At 43.8% G+C, this 27,811-nt stretch overlaps 1 protein-coding gene across 2 annotated transcripts; it reads right to left on the bottom strand.

Moving 5' to 3' along the window:
- Window positions 1-22: 22 nt before the first annotated feature.
- Window positions 23-27,631, bottom strand: ALOX5 (arachidonate 5-lipoxygenase). 2 transcript variants are annotated; one of them, XM_048310717.1, is made up of 14 exons: window positions 27,397-27,629; window positions 23,425-23,623; window positions 21,614-21,695; window positions 19,985-20,107; window positions 16,215-16,321; window positions 12,868-13,040; window positions 12,022-12,168; window positions 11,719-11,922; window positions 11,408-11,494; window positions 9,544-9,722; window positions 6,746-6,867; window positions 4,468-4,568; window positions 2,395-2,565; window positions 23-1,369 (listed from the first exon to the last, which is right to left on the bottom strand). In XM_048310717.1, exons 1-14 carry the CDS (start codon window positions 27,544-27,546, stop codon window positions 1,190-1,192), a joined length of 2,025 nt encoding a protein of 674 aa, XP_048166674.1. In that variant the 5' UTR covers window positions 27,547-27,629; the 3' UTR covers window positions 23-1,189. The 2 variants fall into 2 exon arrangements, 1 of the variants encoding a protein (XP_048166674.1); XR_007205076.1 differs by lacking the exons at window positions 23-1,369; window positions 2,395-2,565 and adding an exon at window positions 4,875-5,089 and having other exon boundaries at window positions 4,477-4,568; window positions 27,397-27,631.
- Between the last annotated feature and the right edge of the window lie 180 nt (window positions 27,632-27,811).

Genomic DNA, 27,811 nt, shown 5'->3' with positions numbered 1-27,811 from the left:
CGCTGAATTAGGAAATAACAGCTAGATGTTTGGTTTTGTTTTATTAGCACAAGGAACTTACTTATCTATTGAGAAAACAAACTGCATGCCAGCAGATCAAGTATCAGGAACAAATTCTCAGACAAATAAACCCAAATTCTAATCAGCAAAACCACAACTCTTTTAATTTCACAAACCTCAATTTTGCTTTTCTCAGTGACTTTCTCAACTTTTACCAGAGCCCAAGTTTTTGAACCTAAACACCTCTAAACAAAACAGACAAAACTCAGTGGTTTATAACTAAGAGGGAACATGCCAGTTATGCTTAATTGGCCAAATCTAAAGATTCCTCTTAGGAGCTGTCAATTAAGCTTTCTCTGCAAACTTTTCCATTATACAAAGTAGCCTCTTAATCCCCCACAAAACAGAAGAGATTGTCCAGAAAACCCAGCAGCCTCAGCAATGAAACAGAAACTGAGCATAAGCACTGCTAGGTCTGTACTTGCTGCCATTGTCTGAAGTAGAACATTTGTCCCTACATGTGAATGACATCGAACTGCTGGCAGAGGCTAAAACAAACCTTCCTAGTTTAATGCAGAAAATACTCATGTTTATGTAGGTACAAAATTTTCATCTCCTATGAGATGTCATTTCACATGAACTTGGTAAGAAAGTGATAAAACCCCATCAGCTATATTAAGAAAATTTCCTGCTTCTACATTCATCCTGATTAAGATATTCACAATGGTAGTGAAAATATTTGACATTAATCAGATTCAAAACAATGCATAAACTTTAAAGATTCTATCTTTTTATGTCACCAGTGTCACCTATTAAAAACAGGAAGGATTTTAAAATGTGACTTGCTTATTGCTCATAACACTATTTCCATTGAGTAAGTTAATCTGTGGTTACACTGTCTTGGCAAGGAGATGGAAAGATAACAGAAACATGTATATTGATTCTAAGATTAGTTTAAAAGTCCTGAAAAAATAAATTTGTAACAAATCTGACCTAGAGGGTTGTCTGTTAGACTTTGTTTGCAAGATTGGTCATAACCAAATTTATTTTGAAAGTTCAAAGCGACTTAAGGCAGCTCTGATGGAGAGGGTGGGTTTCTTATCCTTTTCTGAAAAGCTAATTGAAGAAGCATATATAACAGAAAAACAGCATTAGCTTTACAGGCCTCCAAATTCTTCTGGCTATGTGTTCAAACAGCAACACTGTTGGGAATGCGATCTGGGGAAAGGTAGTAGTAAGGAAGCTTTTTGTTCTTGTTGCGCTCAGTGATGGTGCTGACAATCTCATCCAAATTCTTGCGGAATTTTGCCATAGCTTCTTTCACCGGCTTCTCCACGAAGTGTTCATCTGGGTACATGCCCAGAAATAGCTAATTGAAAAACACCAAGAAATCATGCTTTGAGAAAGCAAAGGCAATTCTGTTTCAACTTTACGCCATTCGGCACAACACCAACCAGAGCCTCACCTCACAAATGCTTCTATTAAAATAGTATTATCAATACTTAAGCTAGCCTACACCTTCCCTCTATTGCTGGCTGCTTCTTTCCATCCCTGCATCTTTCTGTGGTGCTGGTTCAGGTGTCTACATGGCACCTCCCTGACCGAAAGAGAGGTCATCCACTGAAAACCAAGCACTTTTGCTCAGGCCAGTGGTCAGTCAGATGAGCTTCCTATGCCAGATCTCTGTACAGCCACACAAACATCTGTGCTGATAGAGAAAAGGATAGCATGAGAGGGGAATTCACAGCCACAGATTTAAAAGGAAGATGACTACTTCATTCAGTGACAGTGGAAGATTCTGTTGACCTAAAACTGTCCTTCAGAGTTCATTAGGACAGTTGGTGTAGTCAGCATGGACTCTAAGGGTGCTCTGAAAAGTGCACTGCCAATATGCACACTGGCATTGCTTTGGGAAGTTTGGGAACTATTTCCTCAGAGTACAGCTTCTCTGCTAGTACTGCTTTCTTCTTGTAGAAGAACGGAATTTAAAGTACCCTCTGTCCATCATCTTCTATTTAAGGATGTCAAAACACATTCTCCAGACAGAGCCCTTGTGTGAAACAGCCAAGCACCTACAACCTCATTTTACGCGAGGCAAATGGCCACAGACCATGCCTGCAAAGCCTCCCATAGGTTTGTTCTGTTTTCACTCCTCGCCCACCAGGCACAAGCCACAGCTGCATGACACTCTGAGTAAAATACAGCTTCTTGCTCAGAGCTGGTTTGCATCTGGCAGAACATGGACAAACCCACAGCACTGACACAGCTCCACAGAAGAGTGAAAATGGTCAAGTCAAGCACAGAGCAGCACTACAGTCTTGTGAGTCTGTGCAGTCTTGCCATGGCCCTCGTGGTTTCACATCTCCAGCACTCAGAGCAGGGAGATTGACTTACTTCTTTGTCCTGGAACTGGCTCAAGGCCCAGACAGCTCCAAGATGCCAACAAGAACGTCCCCTGTCCGGCAGACTCTCCACAATTTGCTCGATGGTGACTGTCCCCTTTTCTGTTGGAGGAGGGCAGCGCATTGTTGGTGGGGCGTTGGGAATCCAGGAACACCAGTCATACTGCACAGCAGAGCAAGAGAGCACAGTGAACACCTGCAGCAGCTGGTGTTTAGGAACACAGCAAAGAAAATCAGGAGTTTGCCAACAGGGAGTTTGCTTCTGTAGTATGAGCCCCTCAGAAAGAGAAGATACTAAGGACAGGGAGATGCTCTAGAGAAGGACTGGAGGTGACAAGGAAGTCCCTACTGTTTTGCTCAGGAACTCACAAGAGAGAGAGCTGGGTAATCTAAATGGGAGTATTTATTCTGCTAACCACAGGCATGTGCCAGACAGCTCAAATTCACCAGACTGGCTAAGGCCTCAAATATTTTATTAAACAAACATCAGTTCTAATAACCTGAGGCGATCCCCATTACTCCAGCTTCTCTTTTCTGCAAAATTTCCTCCATGAACATGCCCACAGAGCATGTCCACGTGGTCAGATGCTAAGAGAGATAAAGCATGCTGGTTCACTGAGAAATATGGACTATGGCATGTTGATATGGCCACGGTGAGCAGCAGACTGGGAACTCATACTCACTTCTGGCCTGCTTCAGTGCTGTGAGATGCTGATGTCTCATCTGCCTCAGATATGACCCCGAGCTTTGTCATCATCTGAGATGGTGCACTTACCAGAACTCTTTCCCAAGCACTTTTTCATTACCTTCATACATATCCCCTGCCCGAGGGGAAGTGCCATGCTCACACTGTGCCAGCTACCTGCCATGCTCACATTGCTCATTGTGCTCTCTCCAGTGTACAGCCACCTCCTCCTCCTCCCCTCAGCTCTCTCTGCCTTTTTGTCCCATGGCTGAAGCCCATGATGGGCTGCATATCCTCTGTATGCCAGATCAAGAGATGATTTCTTGGTATTACTTGAACAGACAGGATTTTCTGAGGGGGGCACTGGGAGCTGTCACAATCAGTTGTCAAGACAAGTTAGATGGGAATAGTTACAGAGGTCCCTGGTCATGGACACGTCACAGCAGTAGTGTGGGTCCATTAGACACCAGGATCCAGACCTTCTCCAGGGCTCCTGAGCTGCAGGGGTGGACAGAAGGGTCAGCATGGAAAGTGATGCAGGGTATTTGGGAATAACCATCATAAATAAAATGGCCTCTCTGCTTATCTCTGAGATCATATCTCAGAGATCACCTATGCCTGAAGTGAGAACATGCAAAAAAAAAAAGCTCATAAAATCATAGAATATCTCAAGTTGGAAGGGACCTAAAAGGATCACCTAGTCCAGCTCTCTGCTTCTTGCAGAACTACCTAAAACTAAACCATCAGATTAAGAGCATCATCCAAATGCTCCTTGAAGTCTGACAGGCTTGGAACTGTGACCACTTCCCTAGGGAGCCTGCTCCAGTGACTGACCACAGAGTGAAAAAGCTCTGTGACTGACAGAGTGATTTGCTTCTGGCTGTTAAATCTGCTTTCCAAAATGCCTCGATGTTGAAAGAAACAGCACTTGAAAGGCAGGTTGTTACTACAGTTTCAGGGCAGATATCTATCAGTCAAGGCAAGTAGGGATAACACAGGTTATCAGAATGTGACACATCAAACATCACAGAGGAAGCTCAAAGTTGCCACTTGGCTTGTAAACTCAAGAAATGAGCAGCAATGCCATTTAAATGCTCAAAAAAATTATTCCCGTAAAAAAATCAGCAAAACTGAAATACACAAGCTAGAATCCCTCATCTGATCTTTGGTACCTATGTAGGACTTGAAATGCCTTTCTCAGCTTCCAAATCACTTCAGTTTCCACAGACTTCATAGGGATTTGTAGATGGCTCTGCAGTTATTTTGACCAGAAACAGTAATGTCAATCTGTACATCTACTAAAAAATGGTTCTCAGACCCTGCCCTCATAGATGTACCTCCCAGCCCAGAAAGAAGAACACTCTTCCCACAAATTCCTACCTGACCAAAGTTCACAGCTGCATGTTGAGCTGATGTGGTGAATATTATCACTGTGAGATATTCTGCTAGTGTCTCTCGTGTTCTGATCGTCTTAGGGAACCCTAGATGAGGGAGAAGAAAAGCTTAACCCAGTGATGAAGTGACCCTGCTACCCAGCAGTAATCAAAAGACATGGGTTAGAGGGCTGTGCAGCAGTCGCTGAAGAGCAGGGCTTTCTATGAATCTTGATCTGTGGTCTAACAGGAGTTCCTCAGCCTTTCTGTGCCTTGGCTGTGCAGCTGTAAAAACAGCCTTACTTCACACAAGTCTGTGAGGCATGGCCTCTGTTTGCAAAGTATGTGGTGTTCCATAAGGGAAAGACGAAGCATAATTACACCTTTAAAAAACAGTGTTCCTGACCTACCTACCCTGCAGCAAGGAACTCCCAGAGTCCCCAGGGCAGGGACCTCAGATGCTCCATTCTTCTTCAGTCTGCAGTGCAAGCAGGGAAGGTTCATGCCAAGGAGGAAGCAACCACGTGCTTGTATTTATAAAGGTTTGAGGTTCAGCAATCAAGTGTATTGCAAGAAAGAGTGCAGGGAGAGCTTATTCGCTGAAACGGGAAGTGAGGAAATGAGAACTTCTGAAAGACAAACAACAGAATGAGGAACAGAAATAGTTGCATTAAGCTGTCTTTGAAAGAGAATAATCGAACGGAGTTATATAAAGAAAAAACGGAATAGTCAGGGACTAGGGAAATATTTTGCAACCAAAGAAACCCCAGGCCTGTATCTCTCCTATCCTCACTAAATCACAGTCCTGTGCTGTACTCCCTGTCCCAGCCCAACGTGACCACAGGTCCCAGTATACCTACAGACCTGCTAGCACCCTGGAGCAAGCTGCCCCTGCCCAGGCTGCCTGTGCCAGCTGCTTCGTGTCTCCACCACCAACCTGATACAGATGTGAACTCAGCCTGAGAGAGGGAAAAGGTACCTTGGCCAGATGCCAAGCCCAAAAAGGAGAGGATGCACCATCCCCCACTGTGTCCTGCTATTCCAAGTACACTGTGCTCATCTTTAAAGGAGTTTGGCATTCTCCCAATCACAGCAGCCTTCCCAAGGAAGAAACAGGTGCCATAGCCTCCCTCAGTTAGCCTCCTCCCATTCTTTACAGACACCGCCAAGTCGCCCTGCTCTATAACACAGCCCTTGGAGCAGCAGCAGTGCAGAGAGAGATGCTGCAAGCCTGGCAGGTTTGCCATCTGTAGTGGCAGTCGTCCCACCAGTCGTGCTTGTAGCATCCCACCCCAGCTGGAGCCCTGGAAAAGTTCGGTACTTGTCCCATATCAAGATGCTTAGGTAAAGTTTGGAATTCCTACCAGGAGGAACATTTCTAAGCTTTTGCTAAGAGACAACTAGACAAACAAAAATGAACCTTTGCTTGTCCAGGCAGATAGAGCCCAGAAGCCTTTTATCCACCAGAACATACCAGTAATGACTGGAAACATCACAGTTTTGCCTGGACATCTGGCACTCAAATGTGTGCAGGCAACACCAGAGCCATCTCCCCTAGGTCACTGGCCAAGAGGTGTTGCCAGATGTAAATCAGCCAGGACAGTAGGAAGAATCCCCAGCCACCTCTATAAATTCTGGAAAATCTGCTTGGAAAAAATGTGAGTGGAAGAGAAAAGCAACATATTTAGGGAAAGAGAGGGGAGCATTAACTCAGGTGGGCAAATTGAGCCTTGTTATAGATGAGAGCTCCCATGGCCAAGTAATGGTTTGCAAGAAAAGAGAGAAAAGACAGAGCAAAGGAAAATATTTCTTGGAAATAATTATGACTACCTTTCCCTGAAGAGAGCAGAATAGTTCAATGATGACACAAGTGCTGAACAAATGGGAAATGCAGCAATATACTCCTGGGGAGGTTCTTACATGTTCCTATTTGGTGTGAGGTTTGGAGGAGAGGATTCAAGGGGTCTCCCACTCCTTGGTTTCTATCAGTCTGCCTGGTGGTTCCAACACACACAGACACTCCCCCTAATGCTTGAAGTGTGAGCAGACAAAATCAAAGACCTGTCCCCAGTGTAGAGAGATTACACAAGTTGCCCAAGCTGATTATGAGAATCTGTGTCAAAGGAAGGAGCTGTCTCCTGAGAGGTGGCCTGATCCAGGGTCTAACACATAAAACTGAGCATCTTCAGGCCAAGGAGAGGGTCTCTAACTTGTTCTGTGCACTCAGCACTGCTGTCAGCAGGGACTGGACAAGCTGCAGATCTGGCTGGGCCATCATACCTTACCTGAGGCTTTCACACCCCTCATCCCATAGACGTAAATGTCTTTGACAAAGGCCTGGAGCTCCACGTCCTCACACACCACCTCGTCGCTCCCATAGTAGATGTGAATTACATCCTCCGCAAAACTGCACACAGGAACGAATGGACAAAACAAAATGAAAAGGAGAAAGCAAGTGTGCCATTCCAGAAAATGATCTTCTGACCTTGCAGATGTTACACAGGGAAAGAGAGAAGGGCAAGAGAAGGTCTCAAAACCCTCCTATCTCCTTCCTACAAGCAGTGGGAAAGAACAGAGGCAACTTTGATTCATTTGGGACTGCAGCATCACTTCTTCCCCCAACAAAAAGATCCTGGACCACACTGCAACCCCTGAACAATCCTGTGCACTTTATTCTCTTATTTGAAGCTTTGCTCCTGCACAGAGCTCTGTCATCACATCTACATCCTTTCCTCACTCCATACAGCCTCCCTCTTGCATATCCACGTGGCTCCCACACCGGGCAGTTGGGTTCCCAGACTTTGATACCAGTACCATTCTCCATATGTGGGACACTCCAACGCTGCTCCTGAATGCCAATAGTTGACCCCTCCCACTGGACATCCTTTTTGTGAAATACTAAAGTGGTCCAGGAAACTTCCCCTGGGAAAAAGAGGTCTAGAGCTATTTCCTATGCCCACTGTTTACAGCAGACATCTCCTTCCTGTTCAGTTCCTCTTCCCAAGATCCTTCTTCCTATAAAAGCTTCCCAGGCTAGCTCACCTCTGAAAGAAAGGCTCTTAAAACACTAAGATAACAGAAGTAGTTTCGAAAGCAGTGAAAATAGGTAATCCTGATTTCCTGAAGATTTGCAGTTCATGACTGAATGACTGGTTAATGGAGCTGTGCTGAGACATTCCGTTAGCTCTGCAGGTACCTATAATCTCTTGCTAAACATTTTGACAACAACCCCTAGGGTGAAACACTTGACTGCAGAAGCTGACTGATGGGATCAAGAATTGTTACCCAATAGAGATTTATCCCTTAATAAAATATAAATTTATAAATTTTATCAATTTACTGCAATTTGGAGGCTTTCACAAATCAATTTGGTTCCTATTAGCCAGTCAACAGTTGTCATTGAGGCAGACAAACAACTGCATGAACAGCAAAAGTTTAAGTAATTTTGGCTTCCAGAGGACAATAAAGGAAAACAAAAATTTTGCAAGATGCAGAGAGAAAGCCGCTCTGCATGAGCTCTGTCTCCATGCATTTGGCACAGGTGCCAGGTGATACAGGAAGGGGATCCTCCTCTTAGAAAATGGCAGTATTTTAGACCCCCTTCCACACAAATAGAAATGAGTATATGAAGTGTGGGTGAGACCTTTTGGGCTGAAGTATCTTTGCGTTGGTGTATCTATCTGCAGTCAGATCAGAAATAGGAAGCTGTGTACTAGAGCAGTTTACAAATTTGCCATGGGAGAGTCATTGTTTCTATAGAAACAACTTTATCAGCTTCCTCAGGTCTAGACCATCTACCACATGTGAAGTTATGCTGGGGATAGAAATTATTTCATCAAAAAAGTGAAGACTGATAGCCCTGCACAGCGTAGGAGATTTCTGGTGAGCAGACACATGCATGACCATGGGTTGATGGGTCAGGATCTCACACAGCCAAAAGGGTACTGCCCACACCATTTATAAACCAAACGATTCACAGCTCTCAGCCAAGTTTGAGGCAGTGTAACATCATCCTCCAGCAAGGTTAACACCCACAAACAGTCAAACTGAATGGAGTTGACTAAGTACTACCTGGTATTCGAAAGGCATATCTCAACCCGTAAAGAAAACACAGGAAAAAGGAGGACAAAAATAAATGGACTTTATGAAGAAAACAACCACAGCAAAGTTACAACTTCCTTTTCTCTCAAATGGGCACTAACAATTGCAGGAAATATTGCAAGATAAGCCCTTGTCAAAACACAGAGAAAACACAGGAGACGAAGATATCCCCAGAACTTTCAACATTATGCTTGCATCATAAAACTCCTACTTTGTGTACACAAAAGATCTGATTTTTAATGAACATGCTTTTCAAAAGTCATGAAACAGCTGCATATTTGGTAAGCGACTTATGCCATGCAAAAATACGTTGTTTGTTAAATTAAATGCCACTGCAGAATAAAAACCATGTAAATCATGCAAGGCAGCGTTTCAGATCTGAAAAGGAACCATGTTTGTGTGGTCGAGCAGGCTTGCAGTACCTCTCCTTACTCAGAATTGCTGCCCTTCCTGATTAAATTCAGACTTCGCAATTTTAAGGCATTTTAAGAAAGGTTTTGTTCTAAACAGTTTATACCTAATTTATTGAGTTTCAAAAGAGAACTGTCATGGAAGCCAAGCTTACATTTTCACTCCACAAGAACCTTGATGAGGTCACATGGCTGGCTCAGAGAACTGAGTCCTCTCTTGGCTTGTGCATAGCTAAAAAAAATCATAACTAAATTCCTTCTGCAGGCTAAATTCCAACTCACTAAATTTCTGTGAAATCCTATACAAGAGTACATACTTGTAAAGGGTCTTCTGAAATACAGAATACAAGAAAACAGCACTGAGAAAAGCAGGAATTAACGGTCTTTCAAGAGTGTGTGCTTGACTAAGCATTTTTCCTCTGATGAGATATACTGGATGGAAAAGGCACTACATGACTAAACAGCCCAGATATTGCTTACAAGATATGATAAAGAGCAAAGCGAGCAGGAAAAAAATGAGGTCTGTGTCTCTGTGACTTTATCAGCCAGTATCTAGAACTATGGTCTTTTACCTCTTTATGGCCTCCCAGACCTTAATGCCATCATCCCGGTAATAGTAGTAGGGGATATCCTCTTTGCTGTCCATCCCTTTAGCTTTGATCTCCTCAGGGAAGCAGAGGGAACTGTAAGTCAAATCCTTCATTGCTTTCTGCACCATTTGTACATGTCCTCCTCCACCCGTGGCATTTGCCTGCGGGAAGAACAGCAAGATGGGAACAGTAGGAGATTATGCTCCCTTTGTGCCAAGACTGGCTTTACAAATGTGCAGAAGATGGGATACAGAATGCTGGTGAATCTGTTTTTGAAGGAGAAAGCCACATCTCCACACAAAGTACCAAACTGAAGAGGCCTACTGGAACTGTGCATTTTGACTTCAGGGATTTCACACCTCTCCTATGAATGGCTGTTAATATCCATGTTTGCACCATAGGTACTGCTTATACTGGAATTCACTAATAAAGTACAGCAACATCAAAGCATGGCACTCCCTGCAGTCCTATGCTCCAGAACCAGTGCATGTGTGAAGGAAGGCAGCCCTGACTGTGTTAGAAGAGGGCTTAAGTTAAACTCCCAGTGCTGTTATGGAATAGTTTAGGAGAAAGTTTTTAGGGATGCAGGCTACCATTAGTCACCCTGGAAATTATGCCAGGAGATGAATCCTGCTGGGTGGCTACTGATGAGGACTGGCCAGTGTTTCGGTATATGTTACATTTGAAAAGCACAGCATGTCCACAACAGACAGCACTGCAAAACTCTTTAGATAATCACCGTGCAGAAGTTCCCAGAAGTTGCTTTCACAGCATATGATAAAAGTGTTGTAGCAGTAGTGACCTTACAGTTACCGTCCTCTGGCTGGTTATTCATTTACATTGGAACCAACAAATTCTGGAATTCCAGGATCCTTGCTGGCAGGTCTTACCCACACACTCTGCATGGGGTATGGACATGATGCTTCTGTTTAAAGGGATGGGAAGTCTCCACAGTCAGCAGTGGAGTATAGATGACAAGGGAAGAAGTCTGGATTTAACCTCTCTATTCTGCTTGGGTGAAAAACTCTGAGGCAAGGAAGCTATTTTCAGCCTGGTGCCAGTGGTGTAACAAGGACAGAGGTGTCCTGAAACACAGGCTCCCTCTTTGAAAGGACTTCTGAAACCTCCCCAAACATAGCTCCCAGCATGTTGTCACAGAGACTGCTGTGTGCCAAGCTGTTGCAGATCCTAGATGCAGCATTCCATTTCTCCCACCCAGCTTGGTGGCATCTGTGAACTTACTGAGGATGCACTCCAGCTTTCACCCAAATCATCCATAAAGGTATGACATACAGCTGTGTTTCACTGACTCAGATGAAGCTGAGATTTAATCCTAGCCAGTCTGCTGCTTATGGCAACTCAAGAAGACAAGCTGGAATCCAAACACACTTTGTGGTCTTAGAAATCTGTCTTCCCTACACGTCTTTCTGTGATGAAAACTTTCATTCGCAATCACAAATCCTTTTGCTCACAGATGAAAAACTGGGTACTTAAAAGAAACTGAGGACTTAACTATGTGGAAATACATGCAGGAATTTATGTACACTTCTATACTATAACTCAAAGGCACATCAGCAATGAGTGAGATACTGACTGACGTTGGCCAGTTCTGATTTGACTACTTAGAGGTAAAAGAGAACAACATCTTTAGCACAATGAGGCATCACTTCTGTGTGCCAGTTTCTTGGGTGGTATTGCTTATGTTTGCCTTTTAATAGAAAGGTCAGGGAACAAGGCAATATGTGATTAAAGGATATGTACGTATGGAACCATGAAGAACAACAAAGAACCAGGAGTAACCATGAACTGACATGAACAGTGAAGATTCACAGAGAGGATTACCTACCTTGTCAAAAAGGCCACATTCACAGATAAGCTGTTCTCGGGCTTTGGTATTGATGGCTATTGTGAACCGCATATGTGGCACCAAGAGCTGAGAAATGAAACAAACAATGAAAGAAGGAAAATTCTCAGATTGAATTCAACAGCAGCCAGATGTAAAGTTTGAAGTCCTGGTGGCTTAGCTGTATCTTATCTTGCAGGGCAGCCAGTTAAACTATTTCAGCTGAACATTCACTAGAACTTCCTTTTGGTTTGTCCAACTGATGTGATAACCACCTTGGCCCACAGACATCCTCCCTTCATGCAAGAACTAACCTTGAAGAGGGGATGTACAGCAGGCAGCTGCCGGAACATAGCTATGCTGAACACCTCTGAGACTAAGTGTGTCCGTAAGAGGTGGGTCACTGTCTGGTGCATGTGGAAATCAGAGGAGCGGACCCAAATTTTAGCTAGCAGCCAGTCATATGTGGCATCTGAAGGAAGGAAGATGGGATTGTCTGGTCCAGGCTTTTGACCAAGCTGAAAGATATAAAAAAAATATGAAACTCCAAGTCCTTCCATGTTTAAAATGAGACAACAAACAGTGTGATCCTCTAAAGACCCTGACAGCAAGCCCACCTGGATTGCAATAGGTACAATTTTTTTCTCCAGATTCTTATACAGCAGACAGATGGGTGCAGCCAAGTACTGTATCGTGCATGGGTCTGTTTTATTGGCATCCACACCATCAAGCAGCTCGTAGTCCACAATGAAAATGTTTCCTTGCTGTAGGGGGGAAAAAAAAAAAGAAGCATGATGTGTTTTAATGGTGTGCAAGCAGTTTGGGACAAAAGAATGGAAAGTCTTAGGCAGAGACTGACTTGAGCCTGGTCGTTACAAGCGACCCCTGGCGTGCCCTTGCTCACAGCTCAGGAATGATGCCACTGAGATGGCAAGTACCACTGCACAAACACCTGACTGATGTCTGCAGAGTCTGGCAGTGAGCCTTTCAGCAAAGAGCATCTTTGTATTTGGTACTCACGCAGTGACACTCAGATGCAAGCAAGTTTCACACTGCCAGCTGAAGAGAACCCTGTGTTAATCGTACAAACAAAAGCAAGGCACCACCCTTGTCAACCCTTCTTCAGCATGTCCATGGTAAGACCCTACCAGAAAAGGAAGAGGCACCTTTCCCCTCTGAGGCATTCAGTCAATCCCTGATCTTTCAGAGAAAACCAGTGAAAAGGGACTGTTCACCTCCTGGTTACAGCTCTTCCACCAGACCTGGAGACAGGCATGGCTTGCAGCTCCAGGACAGCGGGAGAAAAGCCAACAGAAGCACTGCCAGTCTGCAGAGACTGCTTTGCCATGACCTATCACACATCCTGAAGAAAGGAGATGTGGCCGAAGGCAGTAAGAACAGACTTTGGAGGTTAGAGGATGTGAGAAGGAACAGGTGGAGCCCAGCCTGACCCAGAGCTGTACCTTCACTTCCTCCTCCAGCGTCAGGTTCCTCTCCAGACTGCATTCTACCATATCCATGGTCACAGGCAGCTTCTTGGGTATCTCTGTGCATCTCCGGATCAGCACTGGATTGCATCCATTCAGGAACTGGTAGCCAAACATAAAATCTTCCTTCCAGTGTTGCATCACATATTCTAAAGGAAAAACAAGCCTGCAGCATCAATAGCTGCACAACATCAATATCCCACTGCATTGTAGCATTCCTCCTTTCCCCCTCACCTTTTTGTTAGACTGCACTGCAACTCGGAATACAGAAAGCAGCAAGAAAAGGATTTAAAACGTGACAGAATTTTAAGAAAAATCACTGAAGATAAATGGAAAATTTAATCCTTGCTTTTCACATTGAGAAGAATTAAATTGATGATAACTTTTTTCTCCATGTACAGAAGCAATGAGAAATAAAATATTCCACTTCTATGAAGAATACTCTCTTTACCTGTAAACCACCTTCTCAGGTCTTCCATGATATTTTTAAATCCCCCTCTTCAAATTCACAAGGCATGCAGTACAGAGGGATAAGTTCAAAAAACAGATGGCACAAGCAAGAGAAAGGAAATACACAGCAATGTGTGGAGGGAAAGAACAGCAGTGGCTGGAGTAGTTCCTTTAGCTAGAGCTGGGTGAGGGACATTTGGGGAAGTGTTTGGACTTCGACTCAATAAAACTCCTCATTCATTGTTTTGCTTGACTTGTTTTCTTTCTAAATATATTTCAGTTGCTAACATCAACTGTTGGGGTCCCTCCCCCGCCGTGTAGCCCTGGCAGAGGGGCCCTGAGGGCACAGACACGGGGTTTCCCTGTCCCTGCTCAGCCTCGTTCCCATTGGTTGGTTTGTGTTCCCTGCGCGGGCAGAAGGACCCTTGGTCCCGTGACTGGAACAGTTCCTCGGCAGAGCCCCGGCCATGCGGCTGGAGAAATAAACATCTCTGAAACAGCTATCAAGAATCTGTCTGTCCATATATATTTCCTTTCCACGGGACTCCTGGTTTGATATATGCGTGTTGCAGGATCCCCACTGCAACAATCAACCCAGATTAACATCTCAATAAAATTCTAGTTTTGGATACTCCATCTCTTTACTATTACATATGTAGTGCTACTGGATATTTCCCATAGTTGCAGTGCTCTGATTTGTAATGTCATGTCGCCACTTCAGTTAATGTGAAAAATGCTATTGGTGTCTTCAGGGGAAAAATGAAGGTAGTGAAGTTTTCCACAACTGTCTAGTTTTAAACAAGGCAGGACTTTTTCTGAAAGCAATTAATTTTTCTAAAAAGGGTAAAAGGATTAAAAATATAGGCCCCAAAGGAATGCAGTGATAATTAAAAAAAAGGTCTTGAAACCCACAATGCTTTCTCATAAAGCAGAAAAAAGTAAAGTTTATATAAAATGACATTTACATTATCTCCGTCAACTGCATTATGAATCTGGAGCTGTATCTGAAGTCTGCATCAAGAAAAAAATGACTCAGCACCTTGGACAGAAACTGCATGACTGAAAAATGCCTTGAACCACCTCTCCATTAACCCTGTTTCTGCCAAGGCTTGCAAAAAAGCAAACTGAGATTCACGTTAACATAACTGAGGCTGATGCTTAATGTTTAAATGTCACAGAATTGGAGCTTTCCTCATGAGTATGGAAATGTTATCAATGAAATTAATTGTAGATCGTATCTAATTCTTGTGTTAAAAGTACTTTAGGAAGCAATCTTATTAAATGTAACAAATTGCTGTAATTAGTTTTTAATACTTCTGCCACCTTGTGTGCTTGGGTTTATACCCAAGAAATGCATAATTGCTCTTTTTTCTGTGAACTGATCCCTAGACAGCCTGAAGAAGAGTAGAACTTCAGAGAAGGGGGGAAAAGCATTTTCCTTTGCAGAGTCAAAACAAAAAAAATTTGAGGAGTCACACACTAACCAACTTAAAGTAGGCTGTGCATCCATTATATCCAATAACACACTAAGATAAAGTAACCATGGGTGATAGCAGAAGGTTGGGCCTGGCTCACACATCGAAAGCTCCCCAGCCCAGCTCTACAGAAATGGCACCACAAACGTCAAAACCCCTGACTATCTCCAATTCTTTTTACTGGGTTTTTAAGTAGCTTCTAAGATTTTTGTATTAAAAAGGGTTAAAGAAAAGCAGCATTTTGTCTTTTATATGTCAATACTACATTAACAGATTTTTTAACAGAACATCCTTGACAGCAACAGTGAAATTCACTCTCTTAGATGGGGATTTTTGTCTTCTAAGAAGAAGATGGGAGTATGAAATGGCAAGCACAGGAGGGTATTTAATTCAATATGCATAAATGCTGACACATTTTTGGTAAGTGACATTTTGGACAAATGCCACAAGCTTTTTTCAGGTCTAGCTCACACAAATTTCCAGTAAGAAGCACAGTTCCTCGGATTATGGTTTGAGGACCAGGTGGAGAAGTTACACTTTCCAGGTCATTCCCAGCTCTTTGCAACCCATCCCCAGATCTGCTGGCCCATCAGCATAGGTTTTCATATCTGAAATGAGTTCTATCAAAATAAGCCCTGTGGGGATAAATTTACTCCTGAAAAACATTTGATCTCACCCATGTAACTGACACAAATGGTCCAAGAGAACCAACTGAGAGGAGCTACGGGTCTGTGATGGGAACAGGTCTTATGACAGCAGAACCAAGGCACTGGTACCCTCCCCATGTTGCAACAGGGTTGAGAAGCCAGGACTTTTAGCAGCAAAGTGCAACTGAGCACTGGGATATCAGGCAACAGCCTTTGATCTGGTCTGTGTCAGAGGCAAGAGGGGTCACCCTTATATTTGCCCTTAGCAGAGAACATTACCAGACTTCCCTGTCTGAAGATTTTCTGTGTATTTAGATGGATGAAGTGGGATATGGACAATCAAACTTTCAAAAACACCTCAACAGCTAGTATGGTCTGAAAAGCACTCCCACTAAGTTATCTCTAGGTTTAGACACAAAATACTTACGAAAATCTGTCCTATGGGACTTGAACATACTTGAAAATACATTTCTAAAAGCCAAAAGGGACCATGACACCCAGCTTCCCTGACCTCCAGCACAGCTCAGGACAGAGAAGGTCACCAAGCAATTACCAGTAATTTCAGTTCCTTGTGAGATCATAGCTTTGTTTTTTAGTCCTGTGGGTTGATGGTGTGATCACCAGCCTGAGATTACAATTTATTTATTGACACAGAAGAGCCAGTCAGCCACCTCCATCCTAATCAAATATGTACAAGACAACTAATTAGTCACTCTATGATGCAAACACGAGGAAATGCTGATAAACTCACCAGAGATTGTGTTACTGATTCTGACAAAGATCCTCTCAAAATCTGCAAAATCACTCCAGGAGGACTGGAACATGTGCATGAAACGGTTGACATAAAGGTTCTCCATCCTAAAAATAAACCAAAACAAAACGTATCTGAAAAAAATAATCTCCAGCTTTCTCAATACCCATTCCTATTATTTTCCACGCTTTTATATATCTAAACATAGTAAATTTTGAGTGATGGCATGTGGGATTAGTTCCTACAGAATTAAATTTGCAGGCTGTACTTTTACACACAAGGCAGAAAGGCACACCAAGGGCGCAGCTCTGGCTATTGTGTTTACAGAACTCCACTCTAGAGTTGTTCTTGGCAGCCTACAATGGCAGTGCTTTAGGACCTATAAAAACTGTAGTCAGAAAAGCTAGTGCTTCACACATTGTCAGTGGTTAGCATCAGCTGGGAGTGCTGAGAGCACTGCTAACACCAGTTCAGAAAGTGGTATGGTGACACAAAGAGACTGAGAGAGGTGCACAAAGTCAGAACATAACCCAGGATCAGTCAGCCACTCTTCCTAAAAAAAAGGAACAGATACTGTAAGTATCTACATGACCACAGCCAGACTGGATCCCTAAAGTGTGAGGCCTGAGTTTTTGAGGGCTTTCTAGTTACTTGAGCTGCTGGATAAACTTGACGCTCACATTTAACCTCAGAAACCAAGTCCCTTGGTTGCAGACATCACATGAACACAGCGGGCTGGGAGCCAGAAATGTCTGACTTCATCTGCTAATTCAGCAAATACAGCACAGCCAAGCAAGTTCCCGTCATCTGAGATGATGGGTCCTAAATTATTACATAAATGCTAAACTGCTGTTATTAGATAGAAATCATTTACTTGACTAGAAAGCAAATAATGAATTTGAAAAACAAAGCTGGCTTCCCACTAACACTTCAAATGCACAAATAAAAGCGCACACAGCACACAAAGATATGCAGGGCAGACAACAAAGTAAAGAAAAGTCACAGTGTTGCAGGAAATCCTCCCAAGAAGAATTTGAGGAGAATCCCAGGAGGCTGGGTTTACAATCAGCAAACGTATACAAAAGACTGGATTAGAACTGGCTGGAGAGGACCAAAAGCCTGGAGAACAGCCAGTGGTAACCTGGAAGGAAGGCTCCAGACCAACATGACCATAATGCAGACAAAGGAGCTGCTTCTGCACTAAGCCCTTTAGGGGTGCACGCAGAATGGACTGCTTCTGCTGCTGCAGATGGCAGTCAAGGGTAAGAGGTGCCTGGAGGCATGCTAGGAAGTAAAACTCACACAACTGCCTAGGCTAGACCAGGAGACACCTGACAGGGGCACAGAATCATTGTACAAGGATCAAAGCAAGGGTAACTGCTGGGCAGGACTTTCTGATAGGGACCAGGTATCCTAATCACACATGAACTTCAAGAGGCAGCATGACCATCACCAGAAGGTTAAATTATTTGAAAAAACATGACTCGATAGCTTGATAAGAGTTACTCAAGACTGACTCATTTGAAAGTTTCAACTAAAGGTCTTGTAGAGCCTCTGTCCTCCTTCAGAACTGCTCTAAGATTAGAGAACATTTGACATATAAGCTGATATGTACTGCTCCTCTCCTGCCCAAGTCTTCCTACCTGGGGCTACTGATCAAACCAAGCAGTAGGCACAGCACCTGGGATCTAGTCACAAACCTGCTGTGGTTTGACCTGCTGAATGCCAGGCACACATCCATTCCCAGAGGTTTTGAAAATTACTTCCAAAAGGAGGAGGTTCTTCATATTTCCTATGTTGGAACAAACTTCCACAGGACTTAGGAAATAAAAATCTGTTTTCCCCAAGAAATCAAGTACTTCTTTAAAGTCTCTGGCACATACTAGAAACCAGAGCAAGGAAAAAAAGTCAGACTTGCTTGTAGAACATAATCTGCCCAAATGCAACGTTAGTCCAAAATAGATACACAAGCCTGCATTTCTGGCACAGATTCCAGTCTGAGAGTTTCCATTTGCTAGATAGTGTAGGTCACATCAGCACCAGACATCTTCAGGATTATCTCCGCCTACACACAATTAATCCTTTAAACTTGCAGAGTTATCCACTGTCAACAGCACCTAAAGATCCAACCATGCAACAGCATAAAGAATATCCAAGACGTATCTCCCTCTTTCTAAGTTCATTTTTGCATGCCCCATGAAAAAGGGCTTTTCCCCTCCCCTCTTCCATGACTTCCTATGTCTCATACAACACTCCCAGCTCTCACATATTCCCTTAAAAGTGCTCCTTGCCCACTGCTGCACTTTGCAGCTCCACACCTGCCTTTGGATTTCCAGACACACCTCCCTATCTTCCTTCCTACTGCACTCAAACCAAAGGCAGGCCCCATGCCTTCACCCATGTTTCTCCACTCCATTCCTGCAAACAGTTGTCCCAAGATTCCAAAGCACATCAGGGTGGCTACATAAGGGCTATCAAACTCTTCTGCAAAGATTTTCACAATTCACTCGACCAAAAACATAGGTCTAGATTTTTCAGCCAAATGTGCCAGACAAGAAGCATTGCTATTGCTTGGAAAAACCTCTTTTGTGTCATACCAGTTATCCAGAATGTCTGGCTTTCTGCAATACAGTTTCAGGTTCCTATTTCATGGGGAGGGCCCCTTACAGCTAATGACAAAGATAGAAGTTCCTGCACTCTGTTGAATTGCTTTCAAGTTTCACTTGGCAGTGACTCAGGACCTCTAACAACATGCCACAGCCTGGCAGGATGGGATTGCTGAAGGGGAATGCAGCCTCCAAACTGTTTTATATCTCCTAATGGCAAACCTCTCATCTCTGGCATTCAGGTGCTGTTGCTCCTGCATCACTCAGATCTTCTCTATGAGCCCGGGAACAGCTGTTTTGCACTGGCTAACACCATGCTGATTTGACTCTGTACCAGTAGTGGAATTCAGCTGCATAAATGAATAAATAAAAAAATACCCAGAATGCTCTGACATGTAATGACCAGTCTTGTCTCATGTCAGACTGTTCCACCAGCTGATAGTATGGTGGGATATCTGAGACAGTGTGATATGACCTGGGCATTTGAGACAGCACAGAAGGAGACTCAGAGGTCAGAGAGGTCCCTCTACCTCACTAACCCTGTATTATTCCAGAGCCCTGCAGAATTTATTATTCAGGCTCATCCATTGGCCATCCAGTGTCTTCCTCAATGACATGACGTGTGCAAGTGGGTGGACAGTGACTTGGCTGCCCCCCCCCCCAAGCAGATTACACTCAGGTGCGGATAACTGATGAGCTTCTTGGAACAGATTTTCTCCAGCAGGATGACAAGGGTGCACTGATAACCATCTTCTTTGTGTATGCCATCAGAAGGTTTAATTATCGCCAAGAGTCAGAGAAGAAAAGTTATCTCCGGGGGGCAATGCTGAGAACTGAGTCAAAAGCTCAAGGTCTCAGGTGCCTCTAGTCCTTCTGCTGATGTTTTTCACCAGTGTCTCCTCCATCCACCTACAGCCAAAACCATGGCTAACAAGAATGCAGAGGCTCAGTCAGTTCCCAGTCTGAAAAGCTTAAATATTGATAACTAAAAAATAAAGTAACAAATCCATTAAATTCCTACTTTTCTACTTTGTTTGGCTGCTGATCCAGTGCTTGGAGAAAGTAATCCACTTCTGAGACTCAATGAAACCTAACAGGTGATCAGATCCTTACCCTGCCCCAAAAGAGATTCTGCAAAACTCCTTAAGTTCCACAAACACTTACGCTTTTGTGTAGTTCAGAATGAAGTCAATGCCCTTCTCATTGTCAAACTGGATGTCACGAGGCAGCTCACTGTGAGAATGGGCATCGATGCTCAGGGGAAAGCCCGGATGCCACTCCTTCCAGCTGAGAAAATAAGAGAGATTTGACTAACCATATAACCTTATCAGCATAGGAGCTGTGTCTTTCCTTTACCTCCACTGCTTCGGTAACTCACAGCTCTAAAGGAAGTTTGTGGCAGACTCACTTGGGCCAAAGTAAGTGATTTATACCACATCAGTACCTACCAGTACCCCACAGAGTCCTGAACCACAGTGGAAGGCATCTACTTGGCCACCTACCTTCACAAAGCTTGAAGTAACTTAATGTCTGTGATACTCCTACACACTTGCCACATTTGGTTGAAACTGGCAGTAGCTTCAAATGTATTGTGGGAGGAGGGGACAGAGAGACAGCTGCCCAATGCATGCTCATTCCTGGGACTACATTTTGCAGAACTGAGATACAGCAGCTAACACTACTCAGGCATTTATTTAAGATTCCTTCAAAAGGCACTCTCCAGGAGTCTTGATTCAACTGTTTAACCTCCTAATGGGCATGGCACACATTCTTTGCCCCATTTTTATTTCAAAACAAAAGAAAGTGAATTGTAAAGAATACTGTTTCCATGGTATTTCCAAACTACCTGCCACACACAGACTGCATTGTGTATTATCAGCTATGCATCAGAATTTTAAGTAGCTATTTCCCTGAAATTACAAATGGTTTTGCCTTCCTTCTTGCATATGTAAATAAAATTTTGTGTCACACCTCTTTTTGAACCATATTTTCCTCTGCTCTACTTCCCATAATTTTTAAGGAACAGCCTTTCTCGTTCAAATGAAATGAACAACACATACACCAAGCCTCAATCCATCAATTCTGAACAGACCCTTTGCCTTAACCCTTACTCTCCCAATAATGAGGTACAAGTGCAAGAAACTTTCATTATTTTAACAGAGCACATCTCTAGCAAAAGGCAATGTCTAATGCCTTTTGGCGTCACCCTCTGAGAAAAGACAGAATTTTCTCATTTTGACACAGACTAGGAAAAAATGTCTATATCAGTATAATATATACATATGAAATATATACATATAATATACAACTGTGTCCTGTTAGCACATTCCAGTTCACTCAAACAGGGACAGATCTTCACTGCACCCTGGTGCAGGCAACAACTAAAGCTAGCTTGGTTCAGCAGCCAAAAAGCTCCAGTAAAAGCTGACATGTTCAGATCATGTTCCAAAACTGTAGTACTGCTTGTAACAGGCAAATGAAATATGCCTTCAAATCTTCCTTGAAAGCACAATGGTGTGCCAGAGGGCCCACACAGAGGCTGTATCACTGAATTCCCAGTTAAGTCTTCCAGATAGGCTTATCTGAGGTACAAGCATCTCATAATGCCACTTGCACCAGGATGATCATCACTTACAATGAATTCCATCTAAGTAAAAACCACATATGGCCAACACGATACCTTAGGCTTTCTCTTATCCAGCAGTTGAGTAATTAGAGCCATATGATAATGTGAACATACCCCGCCAAACTCTGACCTGATGAGGACAGACCCTGGAGCAGTGGGAAACTCACCGGTACATTTTCTGACGGGACTCGAGCTCTTTGCGTCTATGCTGCTTGAGAATCTGAGTCTTGTCATCTCGGGGGAGCTTTGCTGTTAACAGGGAAAAGAGACAGGGCTATGAGGCTCCTCTACCTATCACTGCCCAGGTATTGAGAAGGACAGCAAAGTTTTCAAGCCTTCAAACTTCTGATCTATACCTTTTCGAAGTTTCTGTGGGAAACCTTTACATGATCCAATTTAGTACTTTTGAGTAGACACACAGGTCCTTAGAGAATCTGTGAAAGAAGATAAGCTCCTGACTTGGTGCTTCCAAGGGGCAGCTAGCTCAAGCTAGGAACATCTGTCTCAACTGTGTATGAACCCAGGATTTCTAATGCAGACACTTGCTGTATATAGCAAGTGTTAAATGGTCTGAAGAGGGTCATGGGAACTAGTTTTACAGCTCAGTACCTAGGGGAATTTCCATCAATAAGGAAAACCACAACATTATTCCAGTTCTCTGCTAAAAGACATCTCCAGGAAACATCTCCAAGCTTCTCTTCTTGAGCAATGCTCTCCCCTGTCAGCCTGGGGCAATAATCACATCTTCCAGTCATGAGAACAGAAAGAAAAAACAGTGAGGCTTCAGTTCCAGACATTTTGCTCTTCTGACCATGAATTCAATATAACTTTAAATAACACAGAGACTTCCTTAGTGATCAGAGAAAGGCCAAGGCACACGACTCACTTTACATACACAAATGTGGAGGCAGATAAAACCAGGAAGAGTTTCATGACAAAAGCTGTTTGGGGTTGGAGTTGGAAATATCAGAGGTAATACAGCTGATAACATAGATGGCTAATGGTTTCCAGGTGGTTGTGTTCAATTTACCAACAGACTTTCACTTGCTCTTGTCCTTTACCTCACCATACTCTGAAAGCCACGCAAAGCTGCCTTCCATGAAGTGTTACAGTTGCTATAAAGCAAATTATGAAAAATTGAAAGACCAAAAATAAACTGACACATAACTGTTATTATAGGACAAAAGACTTCAAAGACAAAACGCCCCAGCCAGGAGTAGCCAAAAATTTAAGGGGAATAAAAGCATTTATTTCGTACCACCTCCCACTTGTTTCAGCTGTTTTCAGGCACTCATGCTGCAGAACACTACAGTGGCCAACCTACCCCAGGGAGCAGAGAGGGGAACAAGCAAACATCAGTGACAAATGTCTGCCCAAACCCTGGTCATGGCAAGTAGGTGTCAGAGACACTTAAAACACTTTTCTCAGTTGGTCCCCATTACTTGCAGCCATCATAATCATCACCCTGCCTTGTCCTGGACTTGACAGCATGCAAAGAGAATGAATGAAAAGTAAGCTGCTGTTTCAGTTTGCACCTGCTGAGCAGCCTACTTTGGGATTTTATTTCACTCTCATAAAAACAAGACAATTTGCAGGCAATTAATCATGGGCCACTTAGGAGCTTAGTATGAAACAGGCAGGGAACACTAATTCTAATTAGATCAAAAGGGCTTCCAGCAGTGGGAAAATAGTCAAAAATTTGGCATTAGAGTCAGCCTTCAAATTCAAGACCAGTGTAACAAGGCAGCATTACGACTCTTCCCTGTGCGTGCTTCCCAAAACATCCAACGCCACGGCCAGTGCCTAGCCCAACGAGCTGCTCAGAAAGTATTCCTAGTCCGTAGGGAAAGCCCATTCTCTAGGATGCAGCAGGGTCTTAATTTGCGAGAGAAGACTGGGAGCTACATGGAGAAATGGGAAGGAGAGACGAAAAAATTCCAGGTGTTCTGCAGGAAATATGGTTTCTTATGGCTCTCACCTCTTCCATCTCGAAGGACAATCTCCTTTTCATCCGTAATCCAGCGGTAACATGGGAACTCCAAATAGTCACCCACTGGTGTCTTAACAGTGATATACTTAAGGTACCAGTCATCCTGGTACCAGTATTTTCGTTTCTCAATTTTTATTAGCTGAATTTCTCCAAGGTCTTCTTCCACAGTCACATCATAGGAGTCAACCTGCAGAGCAGAATACAGCCAGTGATCCACTGCACATGCAGAAAGCATCACCAGCACTACACAGACATACCTGGTCTTTCCTCACACAGCTTTCCAGCTTCTTGTGGGTGAAAAAAGGAAGTCCTATTATTGGACTGCAGTGCAACAGAAAGATGACTAAAAGAACAAACAATAACATGCAAAACACTCCAGAAATGGAGAAATATTTTTGTATGCAACCTAAAAACAGTATTACTCCTTGAAATGTTTGCAAGTCTTAGAAAAACATGCAGGCCATGAAACCATTCACTACTTTCCTAGCAATAGCTGAAGGAGGTACTGCTAGGGCACATCTACTCATGCAACTGGAGTGGCAAGATGGTAATGAGATTAAAACATGGCACTAGGAATTTAAAGACCTTTGTGTGTTAGTTATGTGTGCTTCAGACTAAGGGCAGTATCTAGATCACCTAAATCCACTCGCTGTCTTTTGCTTCCTGGTCTACTTTTTAAAATGACGACAATGGTACATTTTATGTCTGTACAGCTATGATTTTTGACAATTATACATTTCATGTTTGTAAGGCTCAGATGTACAGAAAAATTTAAGGACAATGTCACACCTAGGTATACGTAGATGTAAGATTTAAATTAAAGAGCAATATGAATCAGATCTAAGGAATTGATAGAAATGTCACATTGACAGCCAACCTTCAGAAGAAACTCATTCCTCTGGTAACAATCTACTTGCCTATATTACAAAAGCCCTAAAATAGTTACTGTTGATGTAATGAAAAAAGGACCTGCAAGTAACCTAAATGTTCCTGAAGCTTTTTAATCTTTTTATGACCATCACAACTCCAATTTTAATGGCAGTTCTGAAAGGGAGGGCTCCCTCCTGGTACCTCACAGCTTCTGCTGCCTCCAAGCCAGCACTGTGATGGGATCACCTCAGATGACAATTCTGCTAACACAGTAAAGGTTACAGAGAATGTGCAAGGCTCAGGTAAGAACTGACACTTGGTTGCTCAAGGTTTCTATGACATTTGTTGTATGAGGTCCCTTGGTAAACACCGGGGTGGCTGCCAGAGATGTTAGGAGCTTTTATACAGTTTGAGTGCAGAGTGAGAGAACAGAAGTAAGGAAGAGTATTGGACTGTCTGAACTCCTGTACCATCCTGTCCAAGCAATTTAATCTCATGCAAAACCTAAGTCTTCTCTTTTTGAGAAAAGATTCCTACTGACTACTCTTATATTGGAAAAAGGATGGCACAGACAACTCCTCTTTCTATAAGCACAAAGCTCTAATTGGAAAGAGCTATATTTCCTTTCTGGAAATACATGTGAGTACATTTCTTTCAACAAAAGCAAAAAGTAGATGAAAGGGGAACAGGAAGGAAAGAGAGAACTGGGTGACACCATAAAACTTTGAAATCACTCAGCACCAGAGGAATTTACCCAAAAGACACTACACAAAGAAATTATGACTTTCAACATTCCCTGTGTCCAGAGCTTGAAGTAAGTCAGAAAAACTACAACTGAGCCACCACTGTGCAAATCCCTTCAGACTTTTCCACATACTTTTCCCTCAGTCAACATTTGCCATGCAAATCTCCTACTCAGATCTGGCCCATGCCCTCTTTCATCACATCTAGTAATATGCACAATTTGCAATAATGCAAATTAAGACATTATGAGGATAATGGAACTACAGAGCCTGGCCCAACATTCAGGAAAAAAAATCCCAAACCTGGAAAGTAGACAAAGACAAAATAATACTGCAAAATTATGTTCATCCACTAAAAAGTGACATTTGTTTTGCAAATGGATTAACAATTGAATTGCTTTGCAGGAAAAAAATATAAAGATGGTACTGAAAGAAATACTAAAGTCAGAACTGTGAAAACCATTGCTACATTTTGCAAACCAACCAAACTCAAAGTCTTCTGGCCTGCTTCAGTTTAATTTTTTTTGGTTCTGTACTGGTATTTTTCTTTTCTTTTTTCCTTGCACAACATTTTATTAAGACTCACGGTGTTTTGGGCACAATGTAATCTGAACAGGTGCCTAGAGAAACAGGCTGCATTCCCCAAGAAAACATCCTCAAAACCAAAACTTAGCACATTGTACTGCAAGTGTCCAATGAGCCAGACACTTTATGGAACACAGAGTTATTCTCATTATCTGCAATAAATACATGCTGAAAAACAAACTGTGTATTTGTTGCTACTAACATCCACACCCTCTGTTTGCTGCTCCCTCACCCAGTGGATGTATCTCTGCTCCTGCTGGACCTGGTCCCACAGCAGCTTACCAGTTACTGCTGGGCAGATCCTGAAAGCTCCCATCGTGGCATTTTCTCCCTGTGACAGGATCCAGTGCAACTGAATGCTCAGAGTACAGCCAGGCTCTCAGTCAGAGCCAGCTGAAACCCTCTTCTGCAGCCCAGGAATAAGAGCAAACCGCCTGGTCACTAAGACCCTGGTGGTGATCTCCTCAGCTGGGCAGGGCTCAGCCCTCCTGGGAGAGCGCCCTAACCATAAGTTTTCAGGACAGTCTGAGGTTTCCTTCAACCTCTCTTACTAATGTTGTTCAGTTTTGCTGAAAGTATGTGACTACTCAGCAGATAAGAGATAAACAATGACTGGATGTCCATTTGGGAAATTGAGGTACCAAGGTTCTATGCTAACGAATGCTTAATCATGAAAGAAAATTAACTTCAATAGCAGTGGCTGGTAAATGGGTGACCACAACTACACATACCATCAACACCTACTCAAAATGCTGACTTCTGTTAAGGATGTCCATGCTGTTTAACACAGAAGAGACCACGCACCTAATTCAGGCTGTGAACCACATCGTTGAAAAAACACACCTCAAGGCAAAGCAGCACCTTGACAGTAAAGACTCACTTGTACATGTGGTGGTAGGTTTAACTTTCAAACTTCTGAATACCTTTTTAAAACTTTCAAAGTTGTTTGTATCTCATCAGACCTTCTAGAAATGGTGAATTTGGTTTCCAAGTAAAATACATATTTTGGAAAAGGGAAAAAAAGAAAGCTCTTTTATTTCCAGAGTGGACAGTAAGCAAATAAATAAATGCCATTCTAAACCAGTGGTCAGAGTATAAGCAATTACATTTGGATAGTCCAAATACTGTGATAGGACCACAGAGAGGACAGGGCACAGCACACATCAGAAATCTAGCTTAGAAGAGCCCAGCTGACAGCCCAGCCACAACTTCATTCTCACACATTCATGCTGTTTTTCAGCTTTCACTGAAGTTGCCCTCTACATTTCTCTTGGAAGGCATTGTAATTCTCATTGGATGTTCTCACCTCTTTGTTTAATTCTTTGGAGATAACAGGGCTCTGACTATTAGTAAAGACTGACCCTAAACATCGACTATCAACAGGAAACCCACAATGTTTTTTTAGTATTTGTAAAGAAAGTATGAGGAGATCTGAAAGCCCATTGTAAGCCAGACCCATCTTTCCCAACGCCTCACTAACCACAGCCAGGGCTAAATCCTAGGGCAGGGATGCGAATGACGGGCGGCCGGGGAGGGCAGCGGGTGCCTCAGTCTCAGTGTCCCTGTCCGGAGCACCGGCACACGGACACGAATTTAAAGAAAGCCCAGCCCTGCCCAGCCCCTCGAGATGCCGGACAGCGAGCGGCCGAGATGCCGCTGGTGCTCCACCGTCCGCGGCACCGCGGTGCGGGCCGGGGCAGCGCGGGGAGAAAGGCGGCGGATGGTGCGCGGTGCGGGCCGGGGCAGCGCCCGCTGAACTCACCGCGCCGCGCTCGAAGTCGTTGTAGAAGGGCTTGTCCAGGAGGTGCCTCTCGCTGCAGCCCGCCGTGCCCTGCAGGGTCAGGTACACGTAGTCGTCGGTGCCCGCGAACCACTGGCTGCCCGTGGCTACCGTGACGGTGTAGGACGGCATGCTCCCCCCGGCTCGGCTCGGCTCGGCACAGCCCCACCGGCGCTGCTAAGCCGCGCTCCTGCCTTCGCCCGGACCCTGCCCCGCGCCGCCGCCTCCTCCGGCACCGCACGGGCGGCTCGGCGCTGCCCGCCCCTTCCCCAGCCCGGCACACCTACCCCGGCCCGCCTCTGCCGCACCGCTCCGTGCTGCGCCGCGCCCCTGTCCTGGCACAGCAGCCCCTCACCCTGAATTCTAACCCTGCCCCGTGCCCCTGTCCTGGCACAGC

This window comes from Corvus hawaiiensis, chromosome 8 (genome assembly GCF_020740725.1).
Source record: "Corvus hawaiiensis isolate bCorHaw1 chromosome 8, bCorHaw1.pri.cur, whole genome shotgun sequence".
Classification (NCBI taxonomy): domain Eukaryota; kingdom Metazoa; phylum Chordata; class Aves; order Passeriformes; family Corvidae; genus Corvus; species Corvus hawaiiensis.
Note: the sequence above shows the minus strand (reverse complement) of the source record. Positions and strands in the feature narration are given on the sequence as shown.

Bases quoted from the DNA above. Each gene is read 5' to 3' on its own strand.
- ALOX5 (XM_048310717.1), bottom strand. From the start codon at position 27,546: ATGCCGTCCTACACCGTCACGGTAGCCACGGGCAGCCAGTGGTTCGCG. The intron at 11,495-11,718 runs GTTAGTTCTTGC...TTCATTTCTCAG, and splicing joins CTGTACATCCCCTCTTCAAG to CTCTTGGTGCCACATATGCG. The intron at 1,370-2,394 runs GTAAGTCAATCT...TTTTTCAATTAG, and splicing joins GCCAGTTCCAGGACAAAGAA to CTATTTCTGGGCATGTACCC.